Genomic DNA, 17,752 nt, shown 5'->3' on the forward strand with positions numbered 1-17,752 from the left:
TGTAATCGTACTTTCGTCAAAGGTCAAGTACTATACGGGCCCCCCCCCCCCCCCCAGAGCTGCGAGGTCTCGTCAGACCTCGTAAGGGGCTTTATGTTCTATATATATATATATATATATATATTTGTGTTCGCGCGCTTTAATAACAAAATCGCGTTGATTATTTATGTTATGTATTTATATATTATCATGATAACACGTATCATATATTTATATGCGAGTTCGGCACCTTCTCACAAACATTTCTTGGCTCTGAAAAGAGCCTTTTTTTTTTTTTCCTTCAAGCCTTGGGCTTACTCCCTCATTTTTTTGCTTTCTTTGCCGTCGTCTTTTTCGGAGTGGACTTTGCTTTTTTCGGCTTCGCCGCTTTCGGTTTCGATGGTTTGGCTGCTTTTTTCGGAGACTTGGTCTTCGGAGCAGATTTCTTGACCGTCGATTTCTTTGCGGGGGCTGCTTTCTTTTTCTCGGACTTCTGTTTGGGCTTTGCGGTCTTCTTGGGGGATTTGGGTTTTTTCGAAGCGCCTTCCTTCTTGGGTTTCTTCACCTGTTTGGCAGCGGCAGAGGGTTCCTTGCTCTTCTGCCCGGATGCGCTCAATTTGAAAGATCCGGTGGCACCCTTGCCCTTGGTCTGAACCAGGGCTCCGCTGACTACGGCGCTCTTCAGGTACTTCTTGATGAAGGGTGAAAGCTTGTCCACGTCCACCTTGTACTGGGCACCGATGTGCTTCTTGATGGCCTGCAGTGAAGATCCGCCCCGTTCTTTAAGACTGGTGATGGCACTGTTCACCATTTCCGATACTTTCGGATGAGAGGGAGCAGCTTTCGGTTTCTTGCTGCCAGCTTTCGCCCCCTTTTTCTTCGGGGTCGAGGCGGCTGGCGCGGCAGATTGAGCTGGTTGTGCACCTTCGGACATGTTCGCTTGCACTCACGTAACGAAATGATCAGTAATTTCTCGTTTTTTTGCAGTAGATTCCCTTTGCGCTTCGTTTCAGCCAATCGCGTTTCTCGGTTTCGAAATCGACCAATCGCGGCGTAGTCGTCCGTTACACTTTGAATTTGGCGCTTCTGTCATTGTGGAAAAATTGAGGAGAAACATTTATCGTCTTGCTCTCAACGCGTTCAGACGTTTCTTTCATCGATACGCAGACATGGCTAGGACCAAGCAGACTGCCCGAAAGAGTACCGGAGGCAAGGCCCCCAGGAAACAGCTCGCGACCAAGGCTGCTCGTAAGAGTGCCCCGGCGACGGGGGGAGTGAAGAAGCCCCATCGTTACAGGCCCGGTACCGTGGCCCTCAGAGAGATCCGTCGTTACCAGAAGTCGACGGAATTGCTCATTAGGAAATTGCCCTTCCAGCGCCTCGTCCGTGAGATCGCCCAGGACTTCAAGACCGATTTGCGCTTCCAGAGCTCTGCTGTCATGGCTTTGCAGGAGGCCAGCGAGGCCTATCTCGTCGGTCTGTTCGAAGATACCAACTTGTGCGCTATCCACGCCAAGAGAGTTACCATCATGCCCAAAGACATTCAGCTTGCACGTAGGATCCGGGGTGAACGAGCTTAAGTCGTGAAGGAGGAGTAGGAAAAAAAAAACGGCCCTTCTAAGGGCCAACACATGCAAAGAGGTGCGCCTTTTCATTCGCATTGCCACACACGAGTTGAAATAGTTTTTTTTAATCCATACATGAAATTTTTCTGATTGATTAGAAAAGAAAGTTAGGACAAGCCACGTATGTTTTTTTTTTTTGTTTTTTGTTTTGCGCGCAGCGCTGAGAGAAATGTGACGCTGTATTTTATTACTATTGTGCCTCACCCAACCCAGACTTCTAGACTCGCCGGATTCGAATAGAGTTGCTTTGTTTACTGGGGGGTCACTTTTATGGTCTGGGCGTGGCTATCCCCAGCGGACAATGCGATTGTGTTTCGGAACCAGTCTCTAATTTCCCCGGGGGACATTGAGGCGACTGTGTTATTATTATTAAACAATGCGATTTAGCGTGACCTCTTTGCGTGATTTATTGGCCCTGATAAGGGCCTTTTTTTTTTTTTCTTCCTCTCTCGCTTGACTTAAGCTTTCTTTTCGGTTTTCTTGGGCAAGAGAACTGCCTGGATGTTGGGCAGCACTCCTCCCTGAGCTATGGTCACTCCGGACAAGAGCTTGTTCAACTCTTCGTCGTTCCTGATCGCCAGCTGCAGATGTCTGGGAATGATCCTGGTTTTCTTGTTGTCTCGCGCTGCATTTCCTGCCAATTCGAGAACTTCGGCGGCCAGGTATTCCAGGACGGCGGCCAGGTATACCGGAGCTCCGGCACCTACCCTCTCGGCGTAGTTGCCTTTTCGAAGGAGACGGTGGATACGGCCGACGGGAAATTGTAGACCGGCACGGCTAGACCTGGTCTTGCTCTTCCCCTTCACTTTTCCTCCTTTTCCACGTCCAGACATGTTTAATTTTTCCTAAAAAATGATCGGAATCGCGCTTCGCGCTTTTTTTTTGGCGCCGCCAATATCAGCCTGAGAGCTCTGCCTTCCTTGTTTTCCTTTCAGCCAATAGTGCCCCTTTTTGGCGTTTTCGCGATCCGCGTTCGTCGTAGTTGTAGACGAGAAACGCCTTCGTAGTTTTGAACCGAATAATAATCGATAAAACTAAAAGGTTCCGCTGACTATATGACCCGCATTTCCTTCTCCCTCCCCGTATTAACGGTTTCTCTTCTCTTTCCCCCCCCCCCCCCCATACATTTCTTCGTTTTTAAATGAAACTTATTTCTTTTTTTCCTTTTGTTATTAGAGGTGGTGTTTGTTTAGCACTACTGCATGTATGGCATGTCTCTTTCGTCGTTGAAGTTAAAGATTACTGACGTCCCGTATACGGGACAGAAAAGTTTTCTAATTTTCAAGGAAATAAATTATTTTATTCATATTTAGCATTCGGTTCTATACTTATTTTTTGCTTAATGGGCTGAACTTCCAAGAAAAAACGAGTTTAAAGGCGGCACAAAGCACAGATATTCTAATATGATGCTGGTATGCACAAAGAGCTGAAAGGTAATGAACTTGTTGAAACAAAGTGAACGCATGGGAAATACTAAAATAATGTTTATATGCACAAAATGAATGTGAAACGTTAGGGTAAATGAAGGAAAGGCTAAAATGAAGTAAATAAACTTGGCGAAACGAGATGTGTTAATATAATACACTGGGGGCTAAAATGAAATTGAAACAAAGTGGGACGCATGCGAAATACTGGAAATAATGTTTATATTCACAAAAGAAGTATGAAATCATAAATGAATATTTAATTGTTCATGAACGTAGATTGTAGTGAAATTATAATTTCCTATTTTTGTGTGAAATTGAAACAGAAAAAAAAAAAAGAAGTTGGCATTTCTCGTTTCTTTGCATCGCTGACTTTCAGTAGCTAACTAGGAATGATGTATGTCGTGTCTAGTGGCGTAATGGTTACGACGACGGACACGAATCTTGAGCCTAGTGTTTATGAAAGTCATGGGTTCGAATCTGCATTTGGTTATTATAATGAAATAAATTAATGTAATGATTGTAGTATTGTAATGATAATGAAATAAATTGTATGTAAAATATATAAATGTAATGAATAAATGTAAAATACATATTGTATGTAAAATAAATAAATCGCAAAGGGAATCTACTGTTCGAATCTGCATTTGGCTATGATAATTAATTGTTATTTATTATAATAATTACAAATTGTTATCGTATGATAATTTACCTTTCAAAAGTATCGTATCGGCACAGAATTTTTTTTGCTAAAAAATTATTGTAGCAGTTTATAACGTAATCGTGTTAATTGTAACAGATGACTGTGTCGTTGTGGCCTAATGGATAAGACGCTGGACTCAAGAGAATATATTCGGAGGCAGATAATGATATTTTAAATATTGTTGCGCCGAACATATCACGTGGTATATCTATTGTGTGGTAGAAAGTATTGTTGCGAAGCTATACCTTACCTGGGGAACCCCTCGCGGGGGCGCCGCGGGCGGAAAAATAAGGGGGTTTTATTTGAATTTTCATTCCGGTTCCACGCGAGCATGGGTTCGAATCCCACCCAAGACAGTTTCTTCTTTTTTTTTTCCCCCATCCATCACATTTTTCTTTCGCAGAAATTTCATTGATTTTATATATATATATATATATATATATATGCATGCTCGAATAGCTTATTTATTTATGTTTTTTTTTTTCCAGGGATAAATTCACAAGGATTGTTGGTTTCTTCTTCATGAAAGGTAAGCACTCCTAACGTTACATTACACCTCATTATATTATTGCTATATTAAATTACCGTTATGTTAGGCAACAAGTCGTTTGCGACCAGGGTTAAACCTTCTTACTCGATTTATTGGCCCTCAAAAGGGCCTTTTTTTTTCCCCCCCACCCTGAACGAAAAGAAGTTACTTTGAACTGGTGTATTTGGTGACAGCTTTCGTTCCTTCAGACACTGCGTGCTTGGCGAGTTCTCCGGGGAGTAACAGCCGCACTGCAGTTTGGATTTCTCGACTGGTGATGGTGCTTCTCTTGTTGTAGTGGGCCAGTCGTGATGATTCCGCTGCAATTCTTTCAAAGATGTCATTTACGAAGGAGTTCATAATTGACATAGCCTTGCTAGATATCCCGGTGTCTGGGTGGACCTGCTTCAGAACCTTGTAGATGTAGATTGCGAAGCTCTCCTTCCTTCGCTTCTTCCTTTTTTTCTTGTCTCCAGCACGGACAGCCTTCTGGGCCTTTCCGGCTTTCTTCACAGCTTTTCCTGAAGGTTGTGGCGGCATTTTACCTGCAAAAAATTACGAAAATGTGTTAAAAAATTTTGAAATTTTTTCATAACGAAAGGATTTCAAGTTTACTCCACAAGTGAAGTTTCTCATTTGTGATTTTCCGCAACCCAATCTCAAATATAAACAATGGGGGAAGGGAATTCGTATTGTTCACCAGTAGATGGCAGCACTGAGCAGAGTCATATATCAACTTCGCCTTCGGGAACTGAATTACCTAAGAAATTGAATTTGTTCCCCCCCCCCCGCTTCCTTTCCAAACCCCCCCCCCCCCCCCCCCCCCACACACACACACACACAGATTTCAAAATTCAATCGCTTGTGGAAAATGTTATGTATTGGATTATCCGATTAAACATAATTATCAAATAAATAAAAAAAGAGGATTTATATGATGATGCCAACAGTATCTCGCAGTGCTAAGTAGAATCGTATATGAATCACTGATTTATTTGAAATAAATTTAATTTTTCTTTAATTTGAATATTTTGAAATTAAATCTTATTAAAGAAATTTGCCATGGATTGTGGGATTAGAAGAAATTACTGAAAGGAAAAAAAATTCCAACAGTAGATGGCAGCACTAAGCAGAGCCATATAGGCCCATATCACTGGCCGTATAGTATATTAATTTGTTTAATTTTCTTTTATTCCCTCTCTTCTTCCCCCCCCCCCCCCACATACACATATTTTTAAATTAAATTATTGGAAAATTATGTTACTTACCGATTTAAAAAAAGAAAGAAAAGTGATGCCAACAGCACGCGGTGTTCCCAGGTGGTCACCCTCCCAAGTACTAACCGCGCCCGATGCTGCTTAACTTCGGTGATCGGACGAGAACCGGTGTTTTCAGCATGGTATGGCCGTTGGCGATACATAATGCTCTTTTCACACTTCTTAAGTGATCATAAAATCTATTCAAAGGAGCCCGTCCATTTCCGCTGCTTTGTTCCTTTCTTCCCGTGGGAGTTGGGGCACAGATGGTGTCACATCACACTGGTACTCTAATTGATGACATCACAAAGGAGGCTCTTTCATCTGCCGAAAGCGCAGACGCACAAGCTGGTTGACGGACATGTGAGGAATTCCGCCTAAGGGCCCTTCTACAATTTTTCTTTTTTGCGCAAAATGTTTAAGACATTCTCTAGTTTCCGCCGAAAATGTTGTTTTCTTTTTCCAGTTCAATCTGTACTCTTACAGTAGGCATCGATTCCGCCAACTTTCAGTGCTGCTGCGATAATTTTCTGGAGGGGGGGGGGAAGAAATAACGGTTCCCCCCCCCCCTCCTGTCAAAGGGGGGGGATAAATCAAGTCTTTTATCGACCAATCGAATAACGCCTCGTCGGCGGACCAATGCCCGTTAGACAGCGGTGACGTCAGCTCCGCGCTTTCGAGACAGAGATCGTGATTATTGTCGATTTCCTTTCATTTCTGCTTCAGATTTCGCAAATTCAACATGTCTGGTCGAGGCAAGGGAGGAAAAGGTTTGGGCAAAGGAGGAGCGAAGAGACATCGTAAAGTTCTTCGCGATAACATCCAGGGCATTACGAAACCCGCCATCCGTCGTTTGGCTCGTCGTGGTGGTGTGAAACGTATATCCGGTCTCATTTACGAAGAGACCCGTGGAGTTCTCAAAGTTTTCCTCGAGAACGTTATCAGGGATGCTGTCACTTACACCGAGCACGCCAAGAGGAAAACCGTCACCGCCATGGACGTGGTCTATGCGCTGAAGAGACAAGGCAGAACCCTGTACGGTTTCGGCGGTTAAAAACAGCATATGCGGTTTTCATAGAAGACGCGGAGGAGAAAAAAAAAAAGGCCCTTCTCAGGGCCAAAAAATATATGATAGGTTGAAACTGAGTCGCATAACTTTGTTAAATATGTTTAAAAAACTAAACTTAAAGGGTTGGTACTAAATATTTATTACAAAAAAAATATTGCTGTAATCGTACTTTCGTCAAAGGTCAAGTACTATACGGGCCCCCCCCCCCCCCCCAGAGCTGCGAGGTCTCGTCAGACCTCGTAAGGGGCTTTATGTTCTATATATATATATATATATATATATTTGTGTTCGCGCGCTTTAATAACAAAATCGCGTTGATTATTTATGTTATGTATTTATATATTATCATGATAACACGTATCATATATTTATATGCGAGTTCGGCACCTTCTCACAAACATTTCTTGGCTCTGAAAAGAGCCTTTTTTTTTTTTTCCTTCAAGCCTTGGGCTTACTCCCTCATTTTTTTGCTTTCTTTGCCGTCGTCTTTTTCGGAGTGGACTTTGCTTTTTTCGGCTTCGCCGCTTTCGGTTTCGATGGTTTGGCTGCTTTTTTCGGAGACTTGGTCTTCGGAGCAGATTTCTTGACCGTCGATTTCTTTGCGGGGGCTGCTTTCTTTTTCTCGGACTTCTGTTTGGGCTTTGCGGTCTTCTTGGGGGATTTGGGTTTTTTCGAAGCGCCTTCCTTCTTGGGTTTCTTCACCTGTTTGGCAGCGGCAGAGGGTTCCTTGCTCTTCTGCCCGGATGCGCTCAATTTGAAAGATCCGGTGGCACCCTTGCCCTTGGTCTGAACCAGGGCTCCGCTGACTACGGCGCTCTTCAGGTACTTCTTGATGAAGGGTGAAAGCTTGTCCACGTCCACCTTGTACTGGGCACCGATGTGCTTCTTGATGGCCTGCAGTGAAGATCCGCCCCGTTCTTTAAGACTGGTGATGGCACTGTTCACCATTTCCGATACTTTCGGATGAGAGGGAGCAGCTTTCGGTTTCTTGCTGCCAGCTTTCGCCCCCTTTTTCTTCGGGGTCGAGGCGGCTGGCGCGGCAGATTGAGCTGGTTGTGCACCTTCGGACATGTTCGCTTGCACTCACGTAACGAAATGATCAGTAATTTCTCGTTTTTTTGCAGTAGATTCCCTTTGCGCTTCGTTTCAGCCAATCGCGTTTCTCGGTTTCGAAATCGACCAATCGCGGCGTAGTCGTCCGTTACACTTTGAATTTGGCGCTTCTGTCATTGTGGAAAAATTGAGGAGAAACATTTATCGTCTTGCTCTCAACGCGTTCAGACGTTTCTTTCATCGATACGCAGACATGGCTAGGACCAAGCAGACTGCCCGAAAGAGTACCGGAGGCAAGGCCCCCAGGAAACAGCTCGCGACCAAGGCTGCTCGTAAGAGTGCCCCGGCGACGGGGGGAGTGAAGAAGCCCCATCGTTACAGGCCCGGTACCGTGGCCCTCAGAGAGATCCGTCGTTACCAGAAGTCGACGGAATTGCTCATTAGGAAATTGCCCTTCCAGCGCCTCGTCCGTGAGATCGCCCAGGACTTCAAGACCGATTTGCGCTTCCAGAGCTCTGCTGTCATGGCTTTGCAGGAGGCCAGCGAGGCCTATCTCGTCGGTCTGTTCGAAGATACCAACTTGTGCGCTATCCACGCCAAGAGAGTTACCATCATGCCCAAAGACATTCAGCTTGCACGTAGGATCCGGGGTGAACGAGCTTAAGTCGTGAAGGAGGAGTAGGAAAAAAAAAACGGCCCTTCTAAGGGCCAACACATGCAAAGAGGTGCGCCTTTTCATTCGCATTGCCACACACGAGTTGAAATAGTTTTTTTTAATCCATACATGAAATTTTTCTGATTGATTAGAAAAGAAAGTTAGGACAAGCCACGTATGTTTTTTTTTTTTGTTTTTTGTTTTGCGCGCAGCGCTGAGAGAAATGTGACGCTGTATTTTATTACTATTGTGCCTCACCCAACCCAGACTTCTAGACTCGCCGGATTCGAATAGAGTTGCTTTGTTTACTGGGGGGTCACTTTTATGGTCTGGGCGTGGCTATCCCCAGCGGACAATGCGATTGTGTTTCGGAACCAGTCTCTAATTTCCCCGGGGGACATTGAGGCGACTGTGTTATTATTATTAAACAATGCGATTTAGCGTGACCTCTTTGCGTGATTTATTGGCCCTGATAAGGGCCTTTTTTTTTTTTTCTTCCTCTCTCGCTTGACTTAAGCTTTCTTTTCGGTTTTCTTGGGCAAGAGAACTGCCTGGATGTTGGGCAGCACTCCTCCCTGAGCTATGGTCACTCCGGACAAGAGCTTGTTCAACTCTTCGTCGTTCCTGATCGCCAGCTGCAGATGTCTGGGAATGATCCTGGTTTTCTTGTTGTCTCGCGCTGCATTTCCTGCCAATTCGAGAACTTCGGCGGCCAGGTATTCCAGGACGGCGGCCAGGTATACCGGAGCTCCGGCACCTACCCTCTCGGCGTAGTTGCCTTTTCGAAGGAGACGGTGGATACGGCCGACGGGAAATTGTAGACCGGCACGGCTAGACCTGGTCTTGCTCTTCCCCTTCACTTTTCCTCCTTTTCCACGTCCAGACATGTTTAATTTTTCCTAAAAAATGATCGGAATCGCGCTTCGCGCTTTTTTTTTGGCGCCGCCAATATCAGCCTGAGAGCTCTGCCTTCCTTGTTTTCCTTTCAGCCAATAGTGCCCCTTTTTGGCGTTTTCGCGATCCGCGTTCGTCGTAGTTGTAGACGAGAAACGCCTTCGTAGTTTTGAACCGAATAATAATCGATAAAACTAAAAGGTTCCGCTGACTATATGACCCGCATTTCCTTCTCCCTCCCCGTATTAACGGTTTCTCTTCTCTTTCCCCCCCCCCCCCCCATACATTTCTTCGTTTTTAAATGAAACTTATTTCTTTTTTTCCTTTTGTTATTAGAGGTGGTGTTTGTTTAGCACTACTGCATGTATGGCATGTCTCTTTCGTCGTTGAAGTTAAAGATTACTGACGTCCCGTATACGGGACAGAAAAGTTTTCTAATTTTCAAGGAAATAAATTATTTTATTCATATTTAGCATTCGGTTCTATACTTATTTTTTGCTTAATGGGCTGAACTTCCAAGAAAAAACGAGTTTAAAGGCGGCACAAAGCACAGATATTCTAATATGATGCTGGTATGCACAAAGAGCTGAAAGGTAATGAACTTGTTGAAACAAAGTGAACGCATGGGAAATACTAAAATAATGTTTATATGCACAAAATGAATGTGAAACGTTAGGGTAAATGAAGGAAAGGCTAAAATGAAGTAAATAAACTTGGCGAAACGAGATGTGTTAATATAATACACTGGGGGCTAAAATGAAATTGAAACAAAGTGGGACGCATGCGAAATACTGGAAATAATGTTTATATTCACAAAAGAAGTATGAAATCATAAATGAATATTTAATTGTTCATGAACGTAGATTGTAGTGAAATTATAATTTCCTATTTTTGTGTGAAATTGAAACAGAAAAAAAAAAAAGAAGTTGGCATTTCTCGTTTCTTTGCATCGCTGACTTTCAGTAGCTAACTAGGAATGATGTATGTCGTGTCTAGTGGCGTAATGGTTACGACGACGGACACGAATCTTGAGCCTAGTGTTTATGAAAGTCATGGGTTCGAATCTGCATTTGGTTATTATAATGAAATAAATTAATGTAATGATTGTAGTATTGTAATGATAATGAAATAAATTGTATGTAAAATATATAAATGTAATGAATAAATGTAAAATACATATTGTATGTAAAATAAATAAATCGCAAAGGGAATCTACTGTTCGAATCTGCATTTGGCTATGATAATTAATTGTTATTTATTATAATAATTACAAATTGTTATCGTATGATAATTTACCTTTCAAAAGTATCGTATCGGCACAGAATTTTTTTTGCTAAAAAATTATTGTAGCAGTTTATAACGTAATCGTGTTAATTGTAACAGATGACTGTGTCGTTGTGGCCTAATGGATAAGACGCTGGACTCAAGAGAATATATTCGGAGGCAGATAATGATATTTTAAATATTGTTGCGCCGAACATATCACGTGGTATATCTATTGTGTGGTAGAAAGTATTGTTGCGAAGCTATACCTTACCTGGGGAACCCCTCGCGGGGGCGCCGCGGGCGGAAAAATAAGGGGGTTTTATTTGAATTTTCATTCCGGTTCCACGCGAGCATGGGTTCGAATCCCACCCAAGACAGTTTCTTCTTTTTTTTTTCCCCCATCCATCACATTTTTCTTTCGCAGAAATTTCATTGATTTTATATATATATATATATATATATATATGCATGCTCGAATAGCTTATTTATTTATGTTTTTTTTTTTCCAGGGATAAATTCACAAGGATTGTTGGTTTCTTCTTCATGAAAGGTAAGCACTCCTAACGTTACATTACACCTCATTATATTATTGCTATATTAAATTACCGTTATGTTAGGCAACAAGTCGTTTGCGACCAGGGTTAAACCTTCTTACTCGATTTATTGGCCCTCAAAAGGGCCTTTTTTTTTCCCCCCCACCCTGAACGAAAAGAAGTTACTTTGAACTGGTGTATTTGGTGACAGCTTTCGTTCCTTCAGACACTGCGTGCTTGGCGAGTTCTCCGGGGAGTAACAGCCGCACTGCAGTTTGGATTTCTCGACTGGTGATGGTGCTTCTCTTGTTGTAGTGGGCCAGTCGTGATGATTCCGCTGCAATTCTTTCAAAGATGTCATTTACGAAGGAGTTCATAATTGACATAGCCTTGCTAGATATCCCGGTGTCTGGGTGGACCTGCTTCAGAACCTTGTAGATGTAGATTGCGAAGCTCTCCTTCCTTCGCTTCTTCCTTTTTTTCTTGTCTCCAGCACGGACAGCCTTCTGGGCCTTTCCGGCTTTCTTCACAGCTTTTCCTGAAGGTTGTGGCGGCATTTTACCTGCAAAAAATTACGAAAATGTGTTAAAAAATTTTGAAATTTTTTCATAACGAAAGGATTTCAAGTTTACTCCACAAGTGAAGTTTCTCATTTGTGATTTTCCGCAACCCAATCTCAAATATAAACAATGGGGGAAGGGAATTCGTATTGTTCACCAGTAGATGGCAGCACTGAGCAGAGTCATATATCAACTTCGCCTTCGGGAACTGAATTACCTAAGAAATTGAATTTGTTCCCCCCCCCCCGCTTCCTTTCCAAACCCCCCCCCCCCCCCCCCCCCCACACACACACACACACAGATTTCAAAATTCAATCGCTTGTGGAAAATGTTATGTATTGGATTATCCGATTAAACATAATTATCAAATAAATAAAAAAAGAGGATTTATATGATGATGCCAACAGTATCTCGCAGTGCTAAGTAGAATCGTATATGAATCACTGATTTATTTGAAATAAATTTAATTTTTCTTTAATTTGAATATTTTGAAATTAAATCTTATTAAAGAAATTTGCCATGGATTGTGGGATTAGAAGAAATTACTGAAAGGAAAAAAAATTCCAACAGTAGATGGCAGCACTAAGCAGAGCCATATAGGCCCATATCACTGGCCGTATAGTATATTAATTTGTTTAATTTTCTTTTATTCCCTCTCTTCTTCCCCCCCCCCCCCCACATACACATATTTTTAAATTAAATTATTGGAAAATTATGTTACTTACCGATTTAAAAAAAGAAAGAAAAGTGATGCCAACAGCACGCGGTGTTCCCAGGTGGTCACCCTCCCAAGTACTAACCGCGCCCGATGCTGCTTAACTTCGGTGATCGGACGAGAACCGGTGTTTTCAGCATGGTATGGCCGTTGGCGATACATAATGCTCTTTTCACACTTCTTAAGTGATCATAAAATCTATTCAAAGGAGCCCGTCCATTTCCGCTGCTTTGTTCCTTTCTTCCCGTGGGAGTTGGGGCACAGATGGTGTCACATCACACTGGTACTCTAATTGATGACATCACAAAGGAGGCTCTTTCATCTGCCGAAAGCGCAGACGCACAAGCTGGTTGACGGACATGTGAGGAATTCCGCCTAAGGGCCCTTCTACAATTTTTCTTTTTTGCGCAAAATGTTTAAGACATTCTCTAGTTTCCGCCGAAAATGTTGTTTTCTTTTTCCAGTTCAATCTGTACTCTTACAGTAGGCATCGATTCCGCCAACTTTCAGTGCTGCTGCGATAATTTTCTGGAGGGGGGGGGGAAGAAATAACGGTTCCCCCCCCCCCTCCTGTCAAAGGGGGGGGATAAATCAAGTCTTTTATCGACCAATCGAATAACGCCTCGTCGGCGGACCAATGCCCGTTAGACAGCGGTGACGTCAGCTCCGCGCTTTCGAGACAGAGATCGTGATTATTGTCGATTTCCTTTCATTTCTGCTTCAGATTTCGCAAATTCAACATGTCTGGTCGAGGCAAGGGAGGAAAAGGTTTGGGCAAAGGAGGAGCGAAGAGACATCGTAAAGTTCTTCGCGATAACATCCAGGGCATTACGAAACCCGCCATCCGTCGTTTGGCTCGTCGTGGTGGTGTGAAACGTATATCCGGTCTCATTTACGAAGAGACCCGTGGAGTTCTCAAAGTTTTCCTCGAGAACGTTATCAGGGATGCTGTCACTTACACCGAGCACGCCAAGAGGAAAACCGTCACCGCCATGGACGTGGTCTATGCGCTGAAGAGACAAGGCAGAACCCTGTACGGTTTCGGCGGTTAAAAACAGCATATGCGGTTTTCATAGAAGACGCGGAGGAGAAAAAAAAAAAGGCCCTTCTCAGGGCCAAAAAATATATGATAGGTTGAAACTGAGTCGCATAACTTTGTTAAATATGTTTAAAAAACTAAACTTAAAGGGTTGGTACTAAATATTTATTACAAAAAAAATATTGCTGTAATCGTACTTTCGTCAAAGGTCAAGTACTATACGGGCCCCCCCCCCCCCCCCAGAGCTGCGAGGTCTCGTCAGACCTCGTAAGGGGCTTTATGTTCTATATATATATATATATATATATATTTGTGTTCGCGCGCTTTAATAACAAAATCGCGTTGATTATTTATGTTATGTATTTATATATTATCATGATAACACGTATCATATATTTATATGCGAGTTCGGCACCTTCTCACAAACATTTCTTGGCTCTGAAAAGAGCCTTTTTTTTTTTTTCCTTCAAGCCTTGGGCTTACTCCCTCATTTTTTTGCTTTCTTTGCCGTCGTCTTTTTCGGAGTGGACTTTGCTTTTTTCGGCTTCGCCGCTTTCGGTTTCGATGGTTTGGCTGCTTTTTTCGGAGACTTGGTCTTCGGAGCAGATTTCTTGACCGTCGATTTCTTTGCGGGGGCTGCTTTCTTTTTCTCGGACTTCTGTTTGGGCTTTGCGGTCTTCTTGGGGGATTTGGGTTTTTTCGAAGCGCCTTCCTTCTTGGGTTTCTTCACCTGTTTGGCAGCGGCAGAGGGTTCCTTGCTCTTCTGCCCGGATGCGCTCAATTTGAAAGATCCGGTGGCACCCTTGCCCTTGGTCTGAACCAGGGCTCCGCTGACTACGGCGCTCTTCAGGTACTTCTTGATGAAGGGTGAAAGCTTGTCCACGTCCACCTTGTACTGGGCACCGATGTGCTTCTTGATGGCCTGCAGTGAAGATCCGCCCCGTTCTTTAAGACTGGTGATGGCACTGTTCACCATTTCCGATACTTTCGGATGAGAGGGAGCAGCTTTCGGTTTCTTGCTGCCAGCTTTCGCCCCCTTTTTCTTCGGGGTCGAGGCGGCTGGCGCGGCAGATTGAGCTGGTTGTGCACCTTCGGACATGTTCGCTTGCACTCACGTAACGAAATGATCAGTAATTTCTCGTTTTTTTGCAGTAGATTCCCTTTGCGCTTCGTTTCAGCCAATCGCGTTTCTCGGTTTCGAAATCGACCAATCGCGGCGTAGTCGTCCGTTACACTTTGAATTTGGCGCTTCTGTCATTGTGGAAAAATTGAGGAGAAACATTTATCGTCTTGCTCTCAACGCGTTCAGACGTTTCTTTCATCGATACGCAGACATGGCTAGGACCAAGCAGACTGCCCGAAAGAGTACCGGAGGCAAGGCCCCCAGGAAACAGCTCGCGACCAAGGCTGCTCGTAAGAGTGCCCCGGCGACGGGGGGAGTGAAGAAGCCCCATCGTTACAGGCCCGGTACCGTGGCCCTCAGAGAGATCCGTCGTTACCAGAAGTCGACGGAATTGCTCATTAGGAAATTGCCCTTCCAGCGCCTCGTCCGTGAGATCGCCCAGGACTTCAAGACCGATTTGCGCTTCCAGAGCTCTGCTGTCATGGCTTTGCAGGAGGCCAGCGAGGCCTATCTCGTCGGTCTGTTCGAAGATACCAACTTGTGCGCTATCCACGCCAAGAGAGTTACCATCATGCCCAAAGACATTCAGCTTGCACGTAGGATCCGGGGTGAACGAGCTTAAGTCGTGAAGGAGGAGTAGGAAAAAAAAAACGGCCCTTCTAAGGGCCAACACATGCAAAGAGGTGCGCCTTTTCATTCGCATTGCCACACACGAGTTGAAATAGTTTTTTTTAATCCATACATGAAATTTTTCTGATTGATTAGAAAAGAAAGTTAGGACAAGCCACGTATGTTTTTTTTTTTTGTTTTTTGTTTTGCGCGCAGCGCTGAGAGAAATGTGACGCTGTATTTTATTACTATTGTGCCTCACCCAACCCAGACTTCTAGACTCGCCGGATTCGAATAGAGTTGCTTTGTTTACTGGGGGGTCACTTTTATGGTCTGGGCGTGGCTATCCCCAGCGGACAATGCGATTGTGTTTCGGAACCAGTCTCTAATTTCCCCGGGGGACATTGAGGCGACTGTGTTATTATTATTAAACAATGCGATTTAGCGTGACCTCTTTGCGTGATTTATTGGCCCTGATAAGGGCCTTTTTTTTTTTTTCTTCCTCTCTCGCTTGACTTAAGCTTTCTTTTCGGTTTTCTTGGGCAAGAGAACTGCCTGGATGTTGGGCAGCACTCCTCCCTGAGCTATGGTCACTCCGGACAAGAGCTTGTTCAACTCTTCGTCGTTCCTGATCGCCAGCTGCAGATGTCTGGGAATGATCCTGGTTTTCTTGTTGTCTCGCGCTGCATTTCCTGCCAATTCGAGAACTTCGGCGGCCAGGTATTCCAGGACGGCGGCCAGGTATACCGGAGCTCCGGCACCTACCCTCTCGGCGTAGTTGCCTTTTCGAAGGAGACGGTGGATACGGCCGACGGGAAATTGTAGACCGGCACGGCTAGACCTGGTCTTGCTCTTCCCCTTCACTTTTCCTCCTTTTCCACGTCCAGACATGTTTAATTTTTCCTAAAAAATGATCGGAATCGCGCTTCGCGCTTTTTTTTTGGCGCCGCCAATATCAGCCTGAGAGCTCTGCCTTCCTTGTTTTCCTTTCAGCCAATAGTGCCCCTTTTTGGCGTTTTCGCGATCCGCGTTCGTCGTAGTTGTAGACGAGAAACGCCTTCGTAGTTTTGAACCGAATAATAATCGATAAAACTAAAAGGTTCCGCTGACTATATGACCCGCATTTCCTTCTCCCTCCCCGTATTAACGGTTTCTCTTCTCTTTCCCCCCCCCCCCCCCATACATTTCTTCGTTTTTAAATGAAACTTATTTCTTTTTTTCCTTTTGTTATTAGAGGTGGTGTTTGTTTAGCACTACTGCATGTATGGCATGTCTCTTTCGTCGTTGAAGTTAAAGATTACTGACGTCCCGTATACGGGACAGAAAAGTTTTCTAATTTTCAAGGAAATAAATTATTTTATTCATATTTAGCATTCGGTTCTATACTTATTTTTTGCTTAATGGGCTGAACTTCCAAGAAAAAACGAGTTTAAAGGCGGCACAAAGCACAGATATTCTAATATGATGCTGGTATGCACAAAGAGCTGAAAGGTAATGAACTTGTTGAAACAAAGTGAACGCATGGGAAATACTAAAATAATGTTTATATGCACAAAATGAATGTGAAACGTTAGGGTAAATGAAGGAAAGGCTAAAATGAAGTAAATAAACTTGGCGAAACGAGATGTGTTAATATAATACACTGGGGGCTAAAATGAAATTGAAACAAAGTGGGACGCATGCGAAATACTGGAAATAATGTTTATATTCACAAAAGAAGTATGAAATCATAAATGAATATTTAATTGTTCATGAACGTAGATTGTAGTGAAATTATAATTTCCTATTTTTGTGTGAAATTGAAACAGAAAAAAAAAAAAGAAGTTGGCATTTCTCGTTTCTTTGCATCGCTGACTTTCAGTAGCTAACTAGGAATGATGTATGTCGTGTCTAGTGGCGTAATGGTTACGACGACGGACACGAATCTTGAGCCTAGTGTTTATGAAAGTCATGGGTTCGAATCTGCATTTGGTTATTATAATGAAATAAATTAATGTAATGATTGTAGTATTGTAATGATAATGAAATAAATTGTATGTAAAATATATAAATGTAATGAATAAATGTAAAATACATATTGTATGTAAAATAAATAAATCGCAAAGGGATACTGTTCGAATCTGCATTTGGCTATGATAATTAATTGTTATTTATTATAATAATTACAAATTGTTATCGTATGATAATTTACCTTTCAAAAGTATCGTATCGGCACAGAATTTTTTTTGCTAAAAAATTATTGTAGCAGTTTATAACGTAATCGTGTTAATTGTAACAGATGACTGTGTCGTTGTGGCCTAATGGATAAGACGCTGGACTCAAGAGAATATATTCGGAGGCAGATAATGATATTTTAAATATTGTTGCGCCGAACATATCACGTGGTATATCTATTGTGTGGTAGAAAGTATTGTTGCGAAGCTATACCTTACCTGGGGAACCCCTCGCGGGGGCGCCGCGGGCGGAAAAATAAGGGGGTTTTATTTGAATTTTCATTCCGGTTCCACGCGAGCATGGGTTCGAATCCCACCCAAGACAGTTTCTTCTTTTTTTTTTCCCCCATCCATCACATTTTTCTTTCGCAGAAATTTCATTGATTTTATATATATATATATATATATATATATGCATGCTCGAATAGCTTATTTATTTATGTTTTTTTTTTTCCAGGGATAAATTCACAAGGATTGTTGGTTTCTTCTTCATGAAAGGTAAGCACT

General features: G+C 43.1%; 10 protein-coding genes, 2 non-coding genes and 3 pseudogenes across 12 annotated transcripts; 5 read left to right on the forward strand and 10 right to left on the reverse strand.

The window, feature by feature from the left end:
* Positions 1-301: 301 nt before the first annotated feature.
* Positions 302-913, reverse strand: LOC149077799 (histone H1-III pseudogene; annotated as a pseudogene).
* Positions 914-1,136: 223 nt separating this feature from the next.
* Positions 1,137-1,578, forward strand: LOC149077800 (histone H3). Its single transcript, XM_089242991.1, has one exon. The coding sequence runs from the start codon at positions 1,149-1,151 to the stop codon at positions 1,557-1,559; it is 411 nt and encodes a 136-aa protein (XP_089099117.1). The 5' UTR covers positions 1,137-1,148; the 3' UTR covers positions 1,560-1,578.
* Positions 1,579-2,062: 484 nt separating this feature from the next.
* On the reverse strand, positions 2,063-2,437 carry LOC149077801 (histone H2A). Its single transcript, XM_089242993.1, has one exon. The coding sequence runs from the start codon at positions 2,435-2,437 to the stop codon at positions 2,063-2,065; it is 375 nt and encodes a 124-aa protein (XP_089099119.1).
* Positions 2,438-4,425: 1,988 nt separating this feature from the next.
* LOC149077802 (histone H2B) lies at positions 4,426-4,800 on the reverse strand. The gene has a single exon (XM_089242994.1). It carries the CDS (start codon positions 4,798-4,800, stop codon positions 4,426-4,428), a length of 375 nt encoding a protein of 124 aa, XP_089099120.1.
* Positions 4,801-5,554: 754 nt separating this feature from the next.
* On the reverse strand, positions 5,555-5,673 carry LOC149077803 (5S ribosomal RNA). The gene has a single exon (XR_016194263.1). It is a non-coding gene; the product is annotated as a 5S ribosomal RNA (ribosomal RNA).
* Positions 5,674-6,258: 585 nt separating this feature from the next.
* LOC149077804 (histone H4) lies at positions 6,259-6,570 on the forward strand. Its single transcript, XM_089242995.1, has one exon. It carries the CDS (start codon positions 6,259-6,261, stop codon positions 6,568-6,570), a length of 312 nt encoding a protein of 103 aa, XP_089099121.1.
* A 474-nt stretch (positions 6,571-7,044) lies between these two features.
* LOC149077805 (histone H1-III pseudogene) lies at positions 7,045-7,656 on the reverse strand (annotated as a pseudogene).
* Positions 7,657-7,879: 223 nt separating this feature from the next.
* On the forward strand, positions 7,880-8,321 carry LOC149077806 (histone H3). Its single transcript, XM_089242996.1, has one exon. The coding sequence runs from the start codon at positions 7,892-7,894 to the stop codon at positions 8,300-8,302; it is 411 nt and encodes a 136-aa protein (XP_089099122.1). The 5' UTR covers positions 7,880-7,891; the 3' UTR covers positions 8,303-8,321.
* Positions 8,322-8,805: 484 nt separating this feature from the next.
* Positions 8,806-9,180, reverse strand: LOC149077807 (histone H2A). The gene has a single exon (XM_089242997.1). The coding sequence runs from the start codon at positions 9,178-9,180 to the stop codon at positions 8,806-8,808; it is 375 nt and encodes a 124-aa protein (XP_089099123.1).
* A 1,988-nt stretch (positions 9,181-11,168) lies between these two features.
* On the reverse strand, positions 11,169-11,543 carry LOC149077808 (histone H2B). The gene has a single exon (XM_089242999.1). The coding sequence runs from the start codon at positions 11,541-11,543 to the stop codon at positions 11,169-11,171; it is 375 nt and encodes a 124-aa protein (XP_089099125.1).
* Positions 11,544-12,297: 754 nt separating this feature from the next.
* Positions 12,298-12,416, reverse strand: LOC149077809 (5S ribosomal RNA). Its single transcript, XR_016194264.1, has one exon. It is a non-coding gene; the product is annotated as a 5S ribosomal RNA (ribosomal RNA).
* A 585-nt stretch (positions 12,417-13,001) lies between these two features.
* Positions 13,002-13,313, forward strand: LOC149077810 (histone H4). The gene has a single exon (XM_089243000.1). The coding sequence runs from the start codon at positions 13,002-13,004 to the stop codon at positions 13,311-13,313; it is 312 nt and encodes a 103-aa protein (XP_089099126.1).
* A 474-nt stretch (positions 13,314-13,787) lies between these two features.
* On the reverse strand, positions 13,788-14,399 carry LOC149077811 (histone H1-III pseudogene; annotated as a pseudogene).
* Positions 14,400-14,622: 223 nt separating this feature from the next.
* On the forward strand, positions 14,623-15,064 carry LOC149077812 (histone H3). The gene has a single exon (XM_089243001.1). It carries the CDS (start codon positions 14,635-14,637, stop codon positions 15,043-15,045), a length of 411 nt encoding a protein of 136 aa, XP_089099127.1. The 5' UTR covers positions 14,623-14,634; the 3' UTR covers positions 15,046-15,064.
* Positions 15,065-15,548: 484 nt separating this feature from the next.
* Positions 15,549-15,923, reverse strand: LOC149077813 (histone H2A). The gene has a single exon (XM_089243002.1). It carries the CDS (start codon positions 15,921-15,923, stop codon positions 15,549-15,551), a length of 375 nt encoding a protein of 124 aa, XP_089099128.1.
* Positions 15,924-17,752: the final 1,829 nt, after the last annotated feature.

The sequence above is a fragment of the Pholcus phalangioides genome, unplaced genomic scaffold (assembly GCF_987345545.1).
Source record: "Pholcus phalangioides strain wild (caught in Gottingen) unplaced genomic scaffold, Ppha-v1.0 ptg000015l_1, whole genome shotgun sequence".
NCBI classification, from domain to species: Eukaryota; Metazoa; Arthropoda; class Arachnida; order Araneae; family Pholcidae; genus Pholcus; species Pholcus phalangioides.

What these genes read in the sequence shown, in the direction of transcription:
- LOC149077810 (XM_089243000.1), top strand. Translation starts at nt 13,002, where the DNA reads ATGTCTGGTCGAGGCAAGGGAGGAAAAGGTTTGGGCAAAGGAGGAGCG.
- LOC149077804 (XM_089242995.1), top strand. Translation starts at nt 6,259, where the DNA reads ATGTCTGGTCGAGGCAAGGGAGGAAAAGGTTTGGGCAAAGGAGGAGCG.
- LOC149077807 (XM_089242997.1), bottom strand. Translation starts at nt 9,180, where the DNA reads ATGTCTGGACGTGGAAAAGGAGGAAAAGTGAAGGGGAAGAGCAAGACC.
- LOC149077808 (XM_089242999.1), bottom strand. Translation starts at nt 11,543, where the DNA reads ATGCCGCCACAACCTTCAGGAAAAGCTGTGAAGAAAGCCGGAAAGGCC.
- LOC149077806 (XM_089242996.1), top strand. Translation starts at nt 7,892, where the DNA reads ATGGCTAGGACCAAGCAGACTGCCCGAAAGAGTACCGGAGGCAAGGCC.
- LOC149077801 (XM_089242993.1), bottom strand. Translation starts at nt 2,437, where the DNA reads ATGTCTGGACGTGGAAAAGGAGGAAAAGTGAAGGGGAAGAGCAAGACC.
- LOC149077812 (XM_089243001.1), top strand. Translation starts at nt 14,635, where the DNA reads ATGGCTAGGACCAAGCAGACTGCCCGAAAGAGTACCGGAGGCAAGGCC.
- LOC149077813 (XM_089243002.1), bottom strand. Translation starts at nt 15,923, where the DNA reads ATGTCTGGACGTGGAAAAGGAGGAAAAGTGAAGGGGAAGAGCAAGACC.
- LOC149077802 (XM_089242994.1), bottom strand. Translation starts at nt 4,800, where the DNA reads ATGCCGCCACAACCTTCAGGAAAAGCTGTGAAGAAAGCCGGAAAGGCC.
- LOC149077800 (XM_089242991.1), top strand. Translation starts at nt 1,149, where the DNA reads ATGGCTAGGACCAAGCAGACTGCCCGAAAGAGTACCGGAGGCAAGGCC.